The sequence below is a fragment of the Staurois parvus genome, unplaced genomic scaffold, assembly GCF_062004578.1.
Source record: "Staurois parvus isolate SC_StPar_1 unplaced genomic scaffold, SC_StPar_1.0 ptg002813l, whole genome shotgun sequence".
Classification (NCBI taxonomy): Eukaryota; Metazoa; Chordata; class Amphibia; order Anura; family Ranidae; genus Staurois; species Staurois parvus.
The window spans coordinates 36,207-52,325 of NW_028320609.1; the positions used below are offsets into that span (position 1 = coordinate 36,207).

General features: G+C 46.0%; 1 protein-coding gene across 1 annotated transcript in view; it reads left to right on the forward strand.

Moving 5' to 3' along the window:
* LOC149429090 (KICSTOR complex protein SZT2-like) overlaps positions 1-16,119 on the forward strand; it is a 74,548-nt gene that overhangs the window by 31,017 nt on the left and 27,412 nt on the right. The window contains exons 8-11 of the mRNA XM_089666743.1: positions 2,369-2,450; positions 2,525-2,794; positions 8,358-8,496; positions 10,903-11,019. Of these exons, the coding sequence (XP_089522869.1) occupies positions 2,369-2,450; positions 2,525-2,794; positions 8,358-8,496; positions 10,903-11,019 (608 nt within the window). The remainder of the gene's footprint in view (positions 1-2,368; positions 2,451-2,524; positions 2,795-8,357; positions 8,497-10,902; positions 11,020-16,119) is intronic.

Consider the following 16,119-nt stretch of genomic DNA (forward strand, 5'->3'; position numbering starts at 1 on the left):
TCTGGTCATCCCTGTACTATGTCCGCAGTCCATTAGTTCAGAATTTTTTTTTCCTGTTTTTTCTGCCTCTAAAACCTAGGTGCGTCTTATGGTCAGGTGCGTCTTATACGGAGAAAAATACGGTATGTAACTATATGCAGAAGAAACATTAGGGGGTTGTTCAGTAAAACTGCAGAGTGCAACTTCTGGAGCAGCTCTGCATAGAAACCAATCAGTTTCCAGGTTTTATCGTCAAAGCTTCATAGAACAAGTTAGAATGTGGTTACCATGTACAACTGCACCAGATTCTGAGTGCTCCAGTTTTTGGAAATCAACCCCACAATGTCTCTTCTGCAATGAAATAAACCTGCTTGCTCTCAGTCGTCTTTGGAATGCACTGTAAGCTGAGAAAGCACAGCTCTGTTTACATTCCAGCACAGTGCCTGTGTGCCGGGATGACCGAACTCCTGCGCAGGAAGGGACATCATCACACTTTGGCCAATGAAGACAGCTGCAGCCTGGCACTCGCCAAAAGCCGGATAGAATATGCCGGTGATGGATTTCGGACCGTTAACCTCCCTAGCGGTCTGATTATGTCCATATTTCTGTGCTCAAAGCGGTACATTTTTTTGCATGGAAATATGTATTTTTTTTTATTGCAGGCCTGCAATTTTTATGAATAACTCACTGAAATCTGTCCGAACAAGAGTCTAGTAAACATCCCGGGGAGGATAAAACTTTGAAACACGAAATCATAAATTATAATTTAATAATCATAAAAAATAATCTAATAATAAATATAATTCAATAATGTAATCAAACCAAAAACACTGAAATGTGAAATAGAGCGCCAAGTTCGCACATCGCTGAGCTCAGTCGCCGAATCGTTTTCAGTGTCTGATGAGGAATTTCCCCCACCAATCATTATCACTCAATTCTGCAAGTGGTTCTGATTTACTATCGCTGTTCTCTAGCCGCTCTAAAACCGCGTCTGACCTAAAGGGACGCTTTTTGGACGCCATGGACGTTTCTCAGTTTCCAGGCAGAAAGAACAGTAAAAATGCAGGCAGGGCGCCGGACAAAGCACTCGGGACAAAATGTATGTGAAATGGTTTGATACAGGAATGTTATACTATGTGATTTTAGTGAATGTCACTTTTTCACATTTTTAAATTTCCCGCTGTTCCGTCCCCCGTACATCACGACGTCGCAGGGAACAGAACCCGGAAGACAGATGCCGGCATCGGCCAAAGGACCCTGCAGGGGGGACATCGCGGGAGCGCAGGACAAGGTAAGTGAAGAAGAGATCCCGGAGCAACGCTGCAGTGTATTCCTGAGTGTAGCTCAGGGGGGAGGGGGGGGTTACCGCTTGTGCTGCTGAAACTTTACCCCGAACTACACTCAGGAATACCGCCAGGGGGGTTAAAGGAAAAGTAAATGTGGAGATTTTAGTTCTGCTTTTAATATCCGTAAGGTTTGAAAATTACAGCCACATGACTGTTTCAGGTGATTGTAGCCGTATTAGTGCATTTGCGACAGAAACAATTGAGGACTGTCCGTGATACTTTTTTTATTTGCACTAACGTACAATTTTGAGGACAAGCTTTCGGGGAATGTCCCCTTCTTCAAGGTCCAGGCAGTACTACTTCACAAAGTATTAGCAGAATGTTAAAAGGGGGAGAAAAAAACCCCACACAAATAAATGTACACATTAGTCGAATCCTAGTTTTTTAACCATTGCTGTGTACATTTGTGTTTTTTTTTTTTTTTTTTTTTTTTTTTTTTTTTATGAAAATGTAAGATATCTCACTAAAGAGGAGAGACTTATATCAAAATAGATTTGTTTAGAGAAAAGACCCCACCAAGGTGGTAGGGATACCAGACAGCCCAACACGATACTAATGTTTTGCAAAAAATAAAAATGATTGCTCACCAAGCCCACAAGAGAACACAAGAGGCTCCAAGGTGGATAGGTGACGTATCTGAAACCATAGCAGGACGATCTCAATGCTAAAATGTCCAAGGGGACAAAAGAAGATGGGGAACGAACCGGTCACTCGAACTTCATCGAAAACTAAAGCTGGCCATAGAGCATATGAGAAGATGGGGAATAACCTGGCCACTCAGACTTCATCTGAAACTCAAGCTGGGCATACAACATCCATTTCAGTTTTTGATTTTTTTTTCTTTCAGCCAGCAGGCTGAACATAATAAACCAACAGATTCCTTCATCCACACAAACAAGGAGGATAGAGAAATTACCCCACCACCACCACATTTCCCCAGCAGGACATTGTATTCCAACAGTAGGACCTTCTTCTGTTGGAATACCCTGATCACCGGCTGCAGCCACTGAATTCCTTGTATGTTCACTTTCTCACCCTCACAGGAGAATGCTGCTCAAGACAGAGGAGATAGGAAACCAAGTGAAGACCTGGAGGTCTCCGAGGCAGAACAGGCCATGGAAGAAGGTGAAGCGTGGTCATTGATGACTTCAGTATTCAGGTGAGCTGGATTTGTTTCTGATTGTCTTTTGTCATCACAGGTAATACATCAGCCGGTGGCATTGTTACCGAGAGTGACCCAGACCTGGAGGTGGAGTATCGGGAGCACTCAGATAATGCTGAATCGCTATCAGAATCGGAGACCGTGAACCAGGACGATGATTCTTTCAGCGTCTTAGGAGGAGACTCTCTGAATGGACAAGACTTGCCGGAGCACGAAATGCCACCTCTATTTGTGCATCTCATCTGCTCGATGACCCACAAGAATCAGCACGGTTCCATGGCGGTACTGACACTGCCCACCTGCCTTGGTGAGTTAATAGGACAGCATGGGATGTAACTGATTAATCCACATTGCATTTTGCCTAGTGTGTTTTTGATACCAGCATCATTTCCAACAAATGGGCAGCACAAGGTGTGACGATAGAACCATGAGTACCCTCATGCCAGGGTACTAGGTGTAATCCTAGACTCCCATCTGTCCTTTCAGCCCCAAATCCAATCGCTGTCCAAATCTTGTAGACTTCACCTCCGCAACATCTCCAAGATACGCCCGTTTGTAACCTCAGAAACTACTAAGCAACTTATTCCCTCCCTTGTTATCTCTCGTTTTGACTATTGTAACTCCCTCCTCATTGGCCGACCTCATCGCAGGCTATCCCCTCTTCGGTCTATCATGAATGCTGCTGCCAGACTCATCCACCTTACTAACCGTTCTGTATCTGCCATCCATCTCTACCAATCCTTCCAGTGTCCTCCACCCAATGTCCTCCATCCCTCTCTGCCAATCCCTCCACTGACCTCCACTCAGTGTTCTCAACCCCTCTCTACCAATCCTTCCAGTGACCTCCGCTCAGTGTCCTCCATCCCTCTCTGCCAATTCCTCCACTGACCTCCACCCAGTGTTCTCCACCCCCTCTGCCAATCCCTCCACTAACCTCCACTCAGTGTCCTCCACCGCTCTCTGCCAATCCCTCCACTGACCTCCACTCAGTGTCCTCCACCGCTCTCTGCCAATCCCTCCACTGACCTCCACTCAGTGTCCTCCACCCCCTCTGCCAATCCCTCCACTGACCTCCACCCAGTGTCCACCATCCCTCTCTGCCAATCCCTCCACTGACCTCCACTCAGTGTCCTCCACCCCCTCTGCCAATCCCTCCACTGACCTCCACTCAGTGTCCTCCACCCCCTCTGCCAATCCCTCCACTGACCTCCACTCAGTGTCCTCCACCCCCTCTGCCAATCCCTCCACTGACCTCCACCCAGTGTCCACCATCCCTCTCTGCCAATCCCTCCACTGGCCTCCACTCAGTGTCCTCCACCCCTCTCTGCCAATCCCTCCACTCAGTGTCCTCCACCCCTCTCCGCCAATCCCTCCACTGACCTCCACTCAGTGTCCTCCATCCCTTTCTGCCAATCCCTGCACTGGCTTCCCATTGCCCAAAGAATAACATTCAAAACATTAACAATAACGCTCCTCCCACGACCTCCAGCTCTCTAGCTCCCTTGTCTCCTCCTTCTATGCTCATCTCCAGGACTTCTCCAGAGCCTCCCCCATCCTCTGGAACTCTCTACCCAAATCCATCAGACTATCGTCTACTCTGCCCACTTCTAGGTGATCTCTGAAAATCTCTCTTCATGGAAGCCTATCCTGCCTTCAGCTAATAACCGAATCTTCTATTTCTCCCATCAGTCCATCCCCCACAGTTATTGCCTCTTGTACCACCAGCCCCTCCCTCTTAGATTGTAAGCTCCCAGGATCAGGGCCCTCCTATCCCTCTTGTATTGAACTGTATTGTTGCTGTATTGTCTCCCGTTATATTGTAAAGCGCTGAGCAAACTGTTGGCGCCATAAATCCTGTATAATAATAATAATAATAATAGTGAGCATTTTCAATTTTGGGAACTGCTTCTTGTCACATTCATATATTTTTGGACATGTTGGAAATTAGTTTGACCTCTAGCACTGATGGTTCAATTTCTATGAGGAAAAGGGAATGACATTTTTACCACGTGTTGCACCCATCTGTCAGCCAAATCAGAAAGCAAACTGCACAAAAGGTAAAATAATGGGCACAAAGGCCTAGTTCATTATCATTAGCACTTTGTTGGGCTAAGCACAGCGCTAAGGGCTCGTTCACACTAGGCTGTTTTGCCAACGCTTGCCAAACGCCCCTATAGCGTTTGGCAAGCGTTGGTCCGGCGTTTGCGGAGCGTTTTTTAACGCTCGGCAAACGCTCCGCAAACGCCGCATGCGCGGTTTAGCGGCGGTTGCTAGGCGTTTGCCAAGCGTTAATAACGCCCCACAAACGCCTATAATGCAGTTTGAGTGGTGTTACCGCTCCGCAACTGCGTCGCAACCGCACCGCAAACGCCGGCCGGGCGTTTGCGGAGCGGCACCATAGACGAGAATAGGAGGCTTCAAAGCCTCCTGACTCGTCCAGAGGCGTCCGTTTTGCCGCGACGCAAACGCTCCCGTTAGAACAGCACCATGTGCTGTAATGTGCAGAATTGGCAGAGGCGTTTGGGAAGCGGTAAAAACGCTTCCCAAACGCCTCTCTGCCGCCTGCACACAAGGCTAGTGTGAACGTAGCCTAAGGGATACCATAAAGACAAGATTGACTACTAACCACACCTGAGAACCATCAATTCCCCACCTGGACCAATGCATAGAGCTTACATTGATTCTTTTCCTTTTCACAGCTTGAGTTGAGCTTTGGCATTCTCTAAACCAGGGGTCTCCAAACTTTTTAAGCAAAGGGCTAGTTTACTGTCCTTCTGACTTTAGGGGGGCCGGACTGTGCCCAGTGGGAGTAAACAATGGTCCATCTTTGGTATTTGGAGGAGAAATAGTTGGTGTCAGTGGAAGGAATAGTGCCCCATCATTGGTGTCAGTGGGAGGAATAGTGCCCCATCATTGGTGTCAGTGGGAGGAATAGTGTCCCATTATTGGGGTTAGAGGGAGGAATAGTGTCCCATCATTGGTGTCAGTGAGAGGAATAGTGCCCCATCATTGGTGTCAGTGAGAGGAATAGTGCCCCATCATTGGTGTCAGTGGGAGGAATAGTGCCCCGTCATTGGTGTCAGTGGGAGGAATAGTGCCCCATCATTGGTGTCAGTGGGGAGGAATAGTGCCCCATCATTGGTGTCAGTGGGAGGAATAGTGCCCCATCATTGGTGTCAGTGGGAGGAATAGTGCCCCACCATTTGTGTCAGTGGGAGGAATAGTGCCCCATCATTGGTGTCAGTGAGAGGAATAGTGCCCCATCATTGGTGTCAGTGGGAGGAATAGTGCCCCATCATTGGTGTCAGTGGGAGGAATAGTGCCCCATCATTGGTGTCAGTGGGAAGAATAGTGCCCCATCATTGGTGTCAGTGGGAGGAATAGTGCCCCATCATTGGTGTCAGTGGGAGGAATAGTGCCCCATCATTGGTGTCAGTGGGAGGAATAGTGCCCCATCATTGGTGTCAGTGGGAGGAATAGTGCCCCATCATTGGTGTCAGTGGGAGGAATAGTGCCCCATCATTTGTGTCAGTGGGAAGAATAGTGCCCCATCATTGGTGTCAGTGGGAGGAATAGTGCCCCATCATTTGTGTCAGTGGGAAGAATAGTGCTCCATCATTGGTGTCAGTGGGAGGAATAGTGTCCCATTATTGGGGTTAGAGGGAGGAATAGTGTCCCATCATTGGTGTCAGTGAGAGGAATAGTGCCCCGTCTTTGGTGTCAGTGGGAGGAATAGTGCCCCATCATTGGTGTCAGTGGGAGGAATAGTGCCCCATCATTGGTGTCAGTGGGAGGAATAGTGCCCCATCATTGGTGTCAGTGGGAGGAATAGTGCCCCATCATTGGTGTCAGTGAGAGGAATAGTGCCCCATCATTGGTGTCAGTGGGAGGAATAGTGCCCCATCATTGGTGTCAGTGGGAGGAATAGTGCCCCATCATTGGTATCAGTGGGAGGAATAGTGCCCCATCATTGGTGTTGGTGGGAGGAATAGTGCCCCATCATTGGTGTCGGTGGGAAGAATAGTGCCCCATCATTGGTGTCAGTGGGAGGAATAGTGCCCCATCATTGGTATCAGTGGGAGGAATAGTGCCCCATCATTGGTATCAGTGGGAGGAATAGTGCCCCAACATTGGTGTCAGTGGGAGGAATAGTGCCCCATCATTGGTATCAATGGAAGGAATAGTGCCCCATCATTGGTATCAGTGGGAGGAATAGTGCCCCGTCATTGGTGTCAGTGGGAGGAATAGTGCCCCATCATTGGTGTCAGTGGGAGGAATAGTGCCCCATCATTGGTGTCAGTGGGAGGAATAGTGCCCCATCATTGGTGTCAGTGGGAGGAATAGTGCCCCATCATTGGTGTCAGTGGGAGGAATAGTGCCCCATCATTGGTATCAGTGGGAGGAATAGTTCCCCATCATTGGTATCAGTGGGAGGAATAGTGCCCCATCATTGGTGTCAGTGGGAGGAATAGTGCCCCATCATTGGTATCAGTGGGAGGAATAGTGCCCCATCATTGGTGTCAGTGGGAGGAATAGCGCCCCATCATTGGTGTCAGTGGGAGGAATAGCGCCCCATCATTGGTGTCAGTGGGAGGAATAGCGCCCCATCATTGTTATCAATGGAAGGAATAGTGCCCCAACATTGGTGTCAGTGGGAGGAATAATGCCTCAGGGGCAAGACAGAGAGAGCAAGAGGTAGTATTTATTCACCGCTGGGATTTTTATTTTTTTTGCTATATAAAATAAAAAAAAATCCAAAGATTTTGAAAAAAGTGTTTTTCTTTTTGCTAATAATCTTTTTTCATAAATCTCCCAGGGAGCGCGCACAGGCAGTGAATGATTATAAACGCCCCCCCGCCCCTGCACTGCTCCCGTCTGGCCGTTTATGGACATGGGCCGGACGGGAAGTGGTTAATATTAGGCTTTATTAATATTTATTGAAGAGCCAATTCTTGTTCATGCGCTGACAAGAAGCGTGCTTGCTATTGGCTGGCAAGAAGCGCGCTTGCTATTGGCTGGCAAGAAGCGCGCTTGCTATTGGCTGGCAAAAAGCGCGCTTGCTATTGGCTGGCAAGAAGCGCGCTTGCTATTGGCTGGCAAGAAGCGCCCTTGCTATTGGCCGGCAAGAAGCGCGCTTGCTATTGGCCGGCAAGAAGCGCGCTTGCTATTGGCCGGCAAGAAGCGCGCTTGCTATTGGCCGGCAAGAAGCGCGCTTGCTATTGGCCGGCAAGAAGCGCGCTTGCTATTGGCCGGCAAGAAGCGCGCTTGCTATTGGCCGGCAAGAAGCGCGCTAGCTATTGGCCGGCAAGAAGCGCGCTTGCTAGCTATTGGCCGGCAAGAAGCGCGCTTGCTATTTATTGGCCGGCAAGAAGCGCGCTTGCTATTTATTGGCTGGCAAGAAGCGCGCTTGCTATTTATTGGCTGGCAAGAAGCGCGCTTGCTATTGGCTGGCAAGAAGCGCGCTTGCTATTTATTGGCTGTCAAGAAGCGCGCTTGGTATTTATTGGCTGACCAGAAGCGCGCTTGGTATTTATTGGCTGACAAGAAGCGCGCTTGGTATTTATTGGCTGACAAGAAGCGCGCTTGGTATTTATTGGCTGATAAGAAGCGCGCTTGGTATTTATTGGCTGATAAGAAACGCGCTTGGTATTTATTGGCTGACAAGAAGCGCGCTTGGTATTTATTGGCTGACAAGAAGCGCGCTTGGTATTTATTGGCTGATAAGAAGCGTGCTTGGTATTGGCTGACAACGATTCCTCTCCAATGCTGAAATCTGAGTTAGTGTTGTCAGCCTGACACTGTTATAATCTTTCTTACTGTTTCAGATGTAAGCTGATGCCTTTGTGATGCCTTTTCCTGTTGTTTTCCAGGTGAAGTTATTGGATGTCTTGAGAACAGTGAGACACTACAAAGCATCTCTCTGGGAGATCTGAGCGTAATGTTGGACATATATGTGCTGACTTTGCCGCTGGAGATTGAGGGGGCGAGCGAGGACTCACAGCATACTCGGTACGCTCTGTGCCATGCTGCATACCTATGTAACACCGTTCTAGTTCATATATGGCCGGTCACCAGTCTTTAGATGTGATGGCTGCTTTAGCTTTCTTTTTCATGTTTCTCCTGCCAGTAACACACCTCCTTGTCCTATCATGACACCCTTCATTTCACTCTGTCTATGGAGGAGCAGAGTTGTCACCCTAGGATAGAAGTACAGATCACCTCCCACTCTTCTCTTCTTTTTAAGAATGAGGGGAAGGTGTTCTGTAGGCCAGGACAGAGCAAATAAATGTGAATTTTGGGTTCAGGAAATTCAAGAAAAATGAAAAGCTCATAACGCTAGCCTCATGTGATGACAGATGTGACGTATCTGATAAACAGCCTCAAAAGCTAAAAAATACAAAAAAAATTGTGAATTATGGCTTGCTAATTCAAAGCTATATTCAGCCTGATAAAAAAAAAGCGTGAACAAATGAATGCTGGATCTCCTGCGCTGGACAATGAGCTCCGCAATGTCAGAGACCCCACATGGAGTACTTGTTGGGAATGCGAGCCTTGCTGCCCTCAATGGACCAGCGATATCCGAAGAAGCTGTGTGCAAAGAAAGAGAGGGAGCACGGGCTATATTCAACCTGGCCTGCACCCCCCTCTTCTCTGCTTAACCACTTTTACCCCCTTCCTGTCCAGGCCAGTCTTCAGCTTTCAGCTGTCGCACTTTGACAATTGCGCGGTCATGCTACACTGTACACATATGAAAATATTATCATTTTTTCACCCCAATCTATCAGACTGTCGCCTACTCTGCTCACTTTAGGCGATCTCTGAAAACCGATCTCTTCAGGGAAGCCTATCCTGCCCTCAGTCCATCCCCCACAGTTACTACCTTTTGTACCACTAGCCCCTCCCTCTTAGATTGTAAGCTCCCAGGATCAGGGCCCTCCTATCCCTCTTGTATTGAACGGTATTGTTGCTGTATTGTCTCCCGTTATATTGTAAAGCGCTGAGCAAACTGTTGGCGCCATAAATCCTGTATAATAATAATAAAGCCTGGCCTGCACCCCCTTCTTCTCTCCTTGACCACTTTCACCCCCTTCCTGTCCAGGCCAATTTTCAGCTTTCAGCGCTGTCACACTTTGAATGACAATTGCGTGGTCATGCAACACTGTACCCATATGAAAATATTATAATTTTTTTCACACAAATAGAGCTTTCTCTTGGTGATATTTAATCACCCCTGAGTTTCTTTTTTTTTTTTTTTTTTTTTGCAAAACAAAACCTGAAACTTTTGAATAAAAAAAACACATTTTTCTGTGTCTCTGTTATAAAATTTTGCAAATAAATAACGTTTCTTCATAAATTTAGGTCAAAATGTATTCTGCTACATTTCTTTGGTGAAAATACCCCAAATTAGTGTATCTTATTTAGTGTTTAGGAAAGTGTTTATAGAGTGCACAAACCAAGGTCAATCTTGGTTGATCAATCTTCTTACGTTTGGCAGCTTTTAGAGTTCCAACCATGGCTTCAAATAAATTGGCACATTGGTCACCATTAAATAATACACCAAATTTTACTTTTACAATTAATCCGGATGTACTGATGGCCCATTTCATTTCTTGAGGTCCGAAAACACCAGGATAGTACAAATACCCCCCAAATCACCCAGTTTTGGAAAAATAGACAGTTCAAGGCATTTAGTAAGAGGCATGGTGAGTTTACAATTTTTTGGAAAATGTAGAAATGAAAAAAAAAAAAATCACTTTTTTTTTTTTTGTACATATTGTCACCAGTCCAGTACAGCGTTATTATATAACTGGTGTGGCGGTGATCAGAGTCACTGACTGGTGACAGTATGTAAAAAAAATTAAAATAATTTAATTGTTTATTTTTTTTTTCTTCAAATTTTTCTATTTCTATTTTTTTTCTTTATTATATTTTTTTTTTTTATTATATTTTTTTTTTTTTTCACCACACTTTGACCAAAGCAATACAATGTTTCCATAGTAACATTGCGCTACTCTGGGCAAGTGATCAGGATTTTTTTTTTTTTTTGAACACCTTATGATTGCTAATACCAATGTATTTTATTGATATTTGCGGTCATTGTTACTGAATGATTCATTCAGTCTTTTGTTGTGATTAGCTGTGATTGGGCAGAGCTCATCACATGATACAGATGGGCTGTGATTGGCCCTGTCTGTATCATGTGACTGCTTTGACCAGTAACCGTTAGCAACATAATTGTATACAATGGATGACATGACAGGAAGCCATCCATTGTATACAATTGACATGTGATTTTGCTGTGATTGGTCTCAGCGGTCACATGACACTGGCCACGGGCGTTTTGCTGATTTTGTCTACACTGTCATTGTGTTGTGTTTGATCCCTCCCATATCATTTCCTCTCTCTCTTTCCCAGGTATACTTCTGAGAGCAGCGTTTCCTTTCCCCGCTCGCCTGCCCAGCCATCCTCCTATCGCTCTGATGAAGAGATGCCACCTACCTTAGAACGATTCCCATCCAATGTGGAGCAGAGGTGAACCATTGGCTGCTACGCTTCCTTTCCTTTCTCATGTCATCGAGTGTGGCATTAGTCTGTTACGTCATTTTTTGTTGCCATTTTCAATTCATTAGGGATGAATTCCAGGTATGGATTTTTTATACATCGTTACAGTGATCCAACTCGGACCAGTGTAACTGTGCAGTATATATTGTGACCATACACCATAAAATCTTCAGGTGCCGCTCCAGGTCTCCATCACGGATTCAGATGACTCGCTGAAAAGGGTGACACGTTGGGGAGAGCCTTTCCTGTCTCTGTACACACGAGGCAAACAAGAATTCAAACCACCGCACACCAAAGAGAGCCAAGGTATCCGACAGATAAGAAATGGCTTCAGCCTGGGTCCATCAGACCACCCCACTGACGCGTTTCACCCCAGCCTCCATGACTAAGCCCCATGGGTGGGGTGAAATGCAGCAGGGGTGCATGGCCTGGATAGAGTCGGGGGAGCCGTTTTCTGATCTGTCTGATCCCTGGACTTTCTTTAGTTTGAATCCTCGTTTGTCTTGTGAGTGTGCAGTACATATACCATACCTGGAGAAAGCCCCTGGAAGTTGGAAATCACTTAAAGTGATACTAAAGGCTTACATTAATAAAATAAATAATTGCTCTGTGTAGTGGTTTTGCACAGAGCAGCCCTGATCCTCCTCTTCTCGGGTCCCCTGCCAGTGCTCCTCTCTCCTGTCAGGTGCTCCCGCAGCAATTAGCTTGGTATGGGGGCACCCGAGCAGGCGCGTTCCCAAGCCGATGCTCCATGTGTCCATTCACACATGGAGCCGCGGCTTGGCTGTGCCTCCTCTCTCTTCTCATTGGCTCACTGTCTGTGATTGGCAGGAGCCAATGGCTCCCACTGCTGTCTCAGCCAATATGGAGAGGGAGTCCCAGGATAGCCGAGATTCCAGTGCAAATCGCTGGAGCTAGAGGGGGCTTAGGTGAGTATTAGGGGGGGGGATGCTGCACAGAAAATGCTTTTTTATCTTCATGCATAGAACTCATGAAGGTTAAAAAACCTCACAAGGCAAACAAGGATCCAAACCACCGCACACCAAAGAGAGCCAAGGTGTCAGACAGATAAGAAATGGCTTCAGCCAGGCTCCATGAGGCCATGCTACGCGTTTCACCCCAGCCTCCATGACTAAGCCCCGTGGGTGGGGTGAAATGCATCAGCTGTGCATGGCCTGGATAGAGTCGGGGGAGCCGTTTTCTGATCTGTCTGATCCCTTGGCTTTCTTTTTAGTTTGAATCCTCGTTTGTCTTGTGAGTGTGCAGTACATATACCATACCTGGAGAAAGCCCCTGGAAGTTGGAAATCACTTAAAGTCATACTAAAGGCTTACATTAATAAAAAAAAAAAAAAAAAACTTGCTCTGTGTGGTGGTTTTGCACAGAGCAGCCCCGATCCGAGCCTCCTCTTCTCTGGTCTACTGCCGGCGCTCCTTTCTCCTGTCAGGTGCTCCCGCAGCAATTAGCTTGGTATGGGGACACCCAAGCAGGCGCGTTCACAAGCTGATGCTCCATGTGTCCATTCACACACAGAGCCGTGGCTTGGCTGTGCCTCCTCTCTCTTCTCATTCGCTCACTGGCTGTGATTGACAGCAGCAGGAGGCAATGGCTCCCACTGCTGTCTCAGCCAATGAGGAGCGGGAGTCCCGGGATAGCCGAGACTCCAATGCATATAGCTGGATTGAGAAGAGGTTTAGGTGAGTATTAGGGGGGGATGCTGCACAGAAATGTGTTTGAATTTTATGCATGAAGGTAAAAAAAAAAAAACCAACCTTGAGTCTTTATAACCACTTTAAGTAACAACACAACTACACTGTTACTCCAGTAATCTTTACTTGCTTCCGGGCCCCGTGCCGAGCCGTTGCCCTGCTGCATTCTGGGTACAGGAGGGGTCTGTCTGTTCATCATGGGTGCCATTAAAAGAATGCTTTGCATTTTCTAAATGAATGCATAGCAGTCTCTGATTTGACAAGGTGGAGAGGCGGGGCAGTGATTTCACATTCTCTACCTCATCCAATCAGAACATGCTTTGCATTCATTCAGAAAAGGCAATGCATTCTGTGAATGGCACTCGTACTGAGCAATCAACCTCCTGTGTTCAGAATGCATTAGTTCACTGGAGTAGTGTTGTCTGGTGTAGCGATTTTCAGCTTCCAAGGGCATCAGCCAGGCATGGCACATGTACTGTATTGTTACATTGGTCCAAGCTGGACTAATGCAGCTATGTATCAAGTATCTATACCTGGAACTCACGTGCTTTGCATGTAGAAATGTTTTACATTTGTGTTGCTTTTTTCCTGTTTAACCACTTCACATTCGGACACTTCCCCCCCCCCCCCCCCCCCTTCCAGTCCGGACACTTTCGCCCCCTTCCTGTCCAGGTCAATTTTTAGCTTTCAGTGCTGTCACACTTTGAATGACAATTGCGCGGTCATGCAACACTGTACCCATATACATTTTTTAGTATTTTTTGGGGACAGATAAAGCTTTAGTTTGGTGGTATTTATTCACCGCTGGGATTTTTTTTTTGCTATATAAATGAAAAAGTAAAAAAAATTTGAAAAAGGTATTTTTCGTATAATATTTTGCAAATCTTTTTTTTTTTTTTTTTTTTTTTTTTTCATAAATCTTAGCCAAAATTTATTCATCTATCTTTTTAGTAAATAAAAAAAATAACCCAAATTAGTTTATAACCAAAAAATTATAATTTTTCAAAAATTATTTTATTTTTTATATTTGTTTTTTTTAACATACTGTCACCCTAGCAGCAAAGTGTCACCATAGTGACACTGTACTAATTGTGGGTGATGAAGTTTTTTTTTTTTTTTTTTTTTTTTTTTTTTTTTTTTTACACTGATTGCTTTTACACCCATAAAGGCTGTAAAAGCAATAATTTCTCCTCTCTGGCTGCATTCTTGCAGCCATTGAGAAATACTGTGAGAGCTGTGATTGGTCACAGCTTGTCACATGGTACAAGGCTGTTGTGAGTGGCCCTGTACCATGTGACCTCAGTAATCATTCACAGATTTCACACGTAGTAAGCAATGATGTCAGAAGTGACATCTTGCTTACTACTCTTCATGTGATCACTGATTGGCCAATCAGTGATCACATGATCTGTGCCTCACACAGAGGTTGCGTACAGCGATCGGTGTTCCACTGTGTCCGGAGGACACAGCGGGCACTGGATCGCAGTACCGTGTGCTCCCAGGGAGCGCGCACAATCCAAAATGGCAGGCGCTGTTTATGAACGGCAACTCGCCCCTGCACTGCCACAGTCCGTCCTTTTTTTTTTATATACAGCCGCCGGACAGAAAGTGGTTAAGAAAGTTTGCTGTTGAGATTAGATCATCTGCTGCCTCCAATATTAAAATAGATCTATGACCTCCCATTAAAAAATATGTTCTTCAACACTCCGTTATAAGTCACTTACCGTTTTTATCTTAGTCACCCTGCAAAGTCCCACAGATACCGGTTGATCCTGCCAGGAAAATCAAACTTATGCAGCTTCCATTGATAGAGCGGCAACAATGCTGCACTGCTCCTGAATTCAAAGCAGAGTTCTCACTGTCATGTAGGCAGTGCTTGCAGAGTTGTGACTTTACTGACTACATGATTGTTCCAGGGCCACAGTGGCAGCCCAGGCATTTGCCATGACTGTTTCCCTTACATCGAGACGCAAAGTCCCTTTCAGATCAGCTATTTACATTGCAATAGTATTATCAGACATTGATAATGCCAGTTCCTCACCTGCTTCTGTTTGGGTGATATGGAGCTGTGTTCTGAGTTCACTTGCTGAAATCGATTGCTGTAATAAAAAAAAATGCTGGGTGCAATAACTAAAAACAAGTCATATACACGCACACAATCAACATGTAGCCATGCTGGTACTTTTTAATCCGCATTTAAACCATTACATATTCTACGCATGTGAAAGACCCTCTTCCCAATGAATACCTGCCCTGGCACATCATAGCATTCACCCGGCACCCCAAGAAATAACAAAATCTAACTGCAATATTCTTGTACTGTCAGTACCTTCACTTGTATTATCACACGGCACACAGGAGGATATATCTTATAGTCATCACAGTCAGTGTAATAACACACCAAAAATAATGTGAGCATTACAGCATGAAATAGACACATTATTTGACAGCGTCACAGCATAGAATTAATACATTACCAAAGCTATGTGGAAGCTGGAAGTAACAAATCCCATCGGAACCAAACTGCCCAGGGGGTCACGGAGAAGCCGTAGGTGCGACCAGTCAATGAGCCCATATAGCCTTGGCAAAAATCGCAGCGTCAGAGCATCCTCTGGCCACTAAGGGGGGCTTCTGCTGGTTTCGCCTGGATCTCCACCTTATAAACCCATTTTCTGGAAGCTGTCCAATAGTGGGCGGCACCACACCCACCACAGGAGGAGTTAGCAGAAAGATTCCGCAAGGATAATAGTCATGTTCAACCACCATCTTCGTTATCTGAAAAGTCCCGCTTTTGCTGCTTCTCTACCCCAAAACCTCCTTTCATCTCCCCCAGACTTAAGGGTTTCTAATTTGGACATCCTTAACCACTTCACGCGGGCGCCTCACGGCCCTTTAAGAGTTTCAGAAGCCGGGAGGCGGGCGGGGTTTTAGGGTCATGTGACCACCATCGCATGATCGGAAAAGGTCCCAATCGAAAATGGAGATCGCGACCTTTCCGTGAGTCACAGACATATGTGCTGGGAGCATGCAGGGCGCGCGCTCTCAGCATATATGTATTTTCTAATATGCGGGCGCTCGGCATCAACGGCCAGATGCCGAGAGGCCGTATATTTGCGTGCGCTCGGTGTCAAGGGATTAAACAGGTTTTTTATCTCCTAATGTGAGGTTACTAGATGTCATAAACACGTTTCATTCCATAAACAAGTTTTTATCTTGCTCTCAGCAGAATATCTTGTGACTTTGTTCCTTTGACTTAGAGAAATTATACATCGGTCACCTCTCGTGCCCCTGGTATTTGGGAAACGATGCTTTGTTGTAAAAATGACCCAAGAAATAGAGGGTCCAAGGCCAACACATTTCA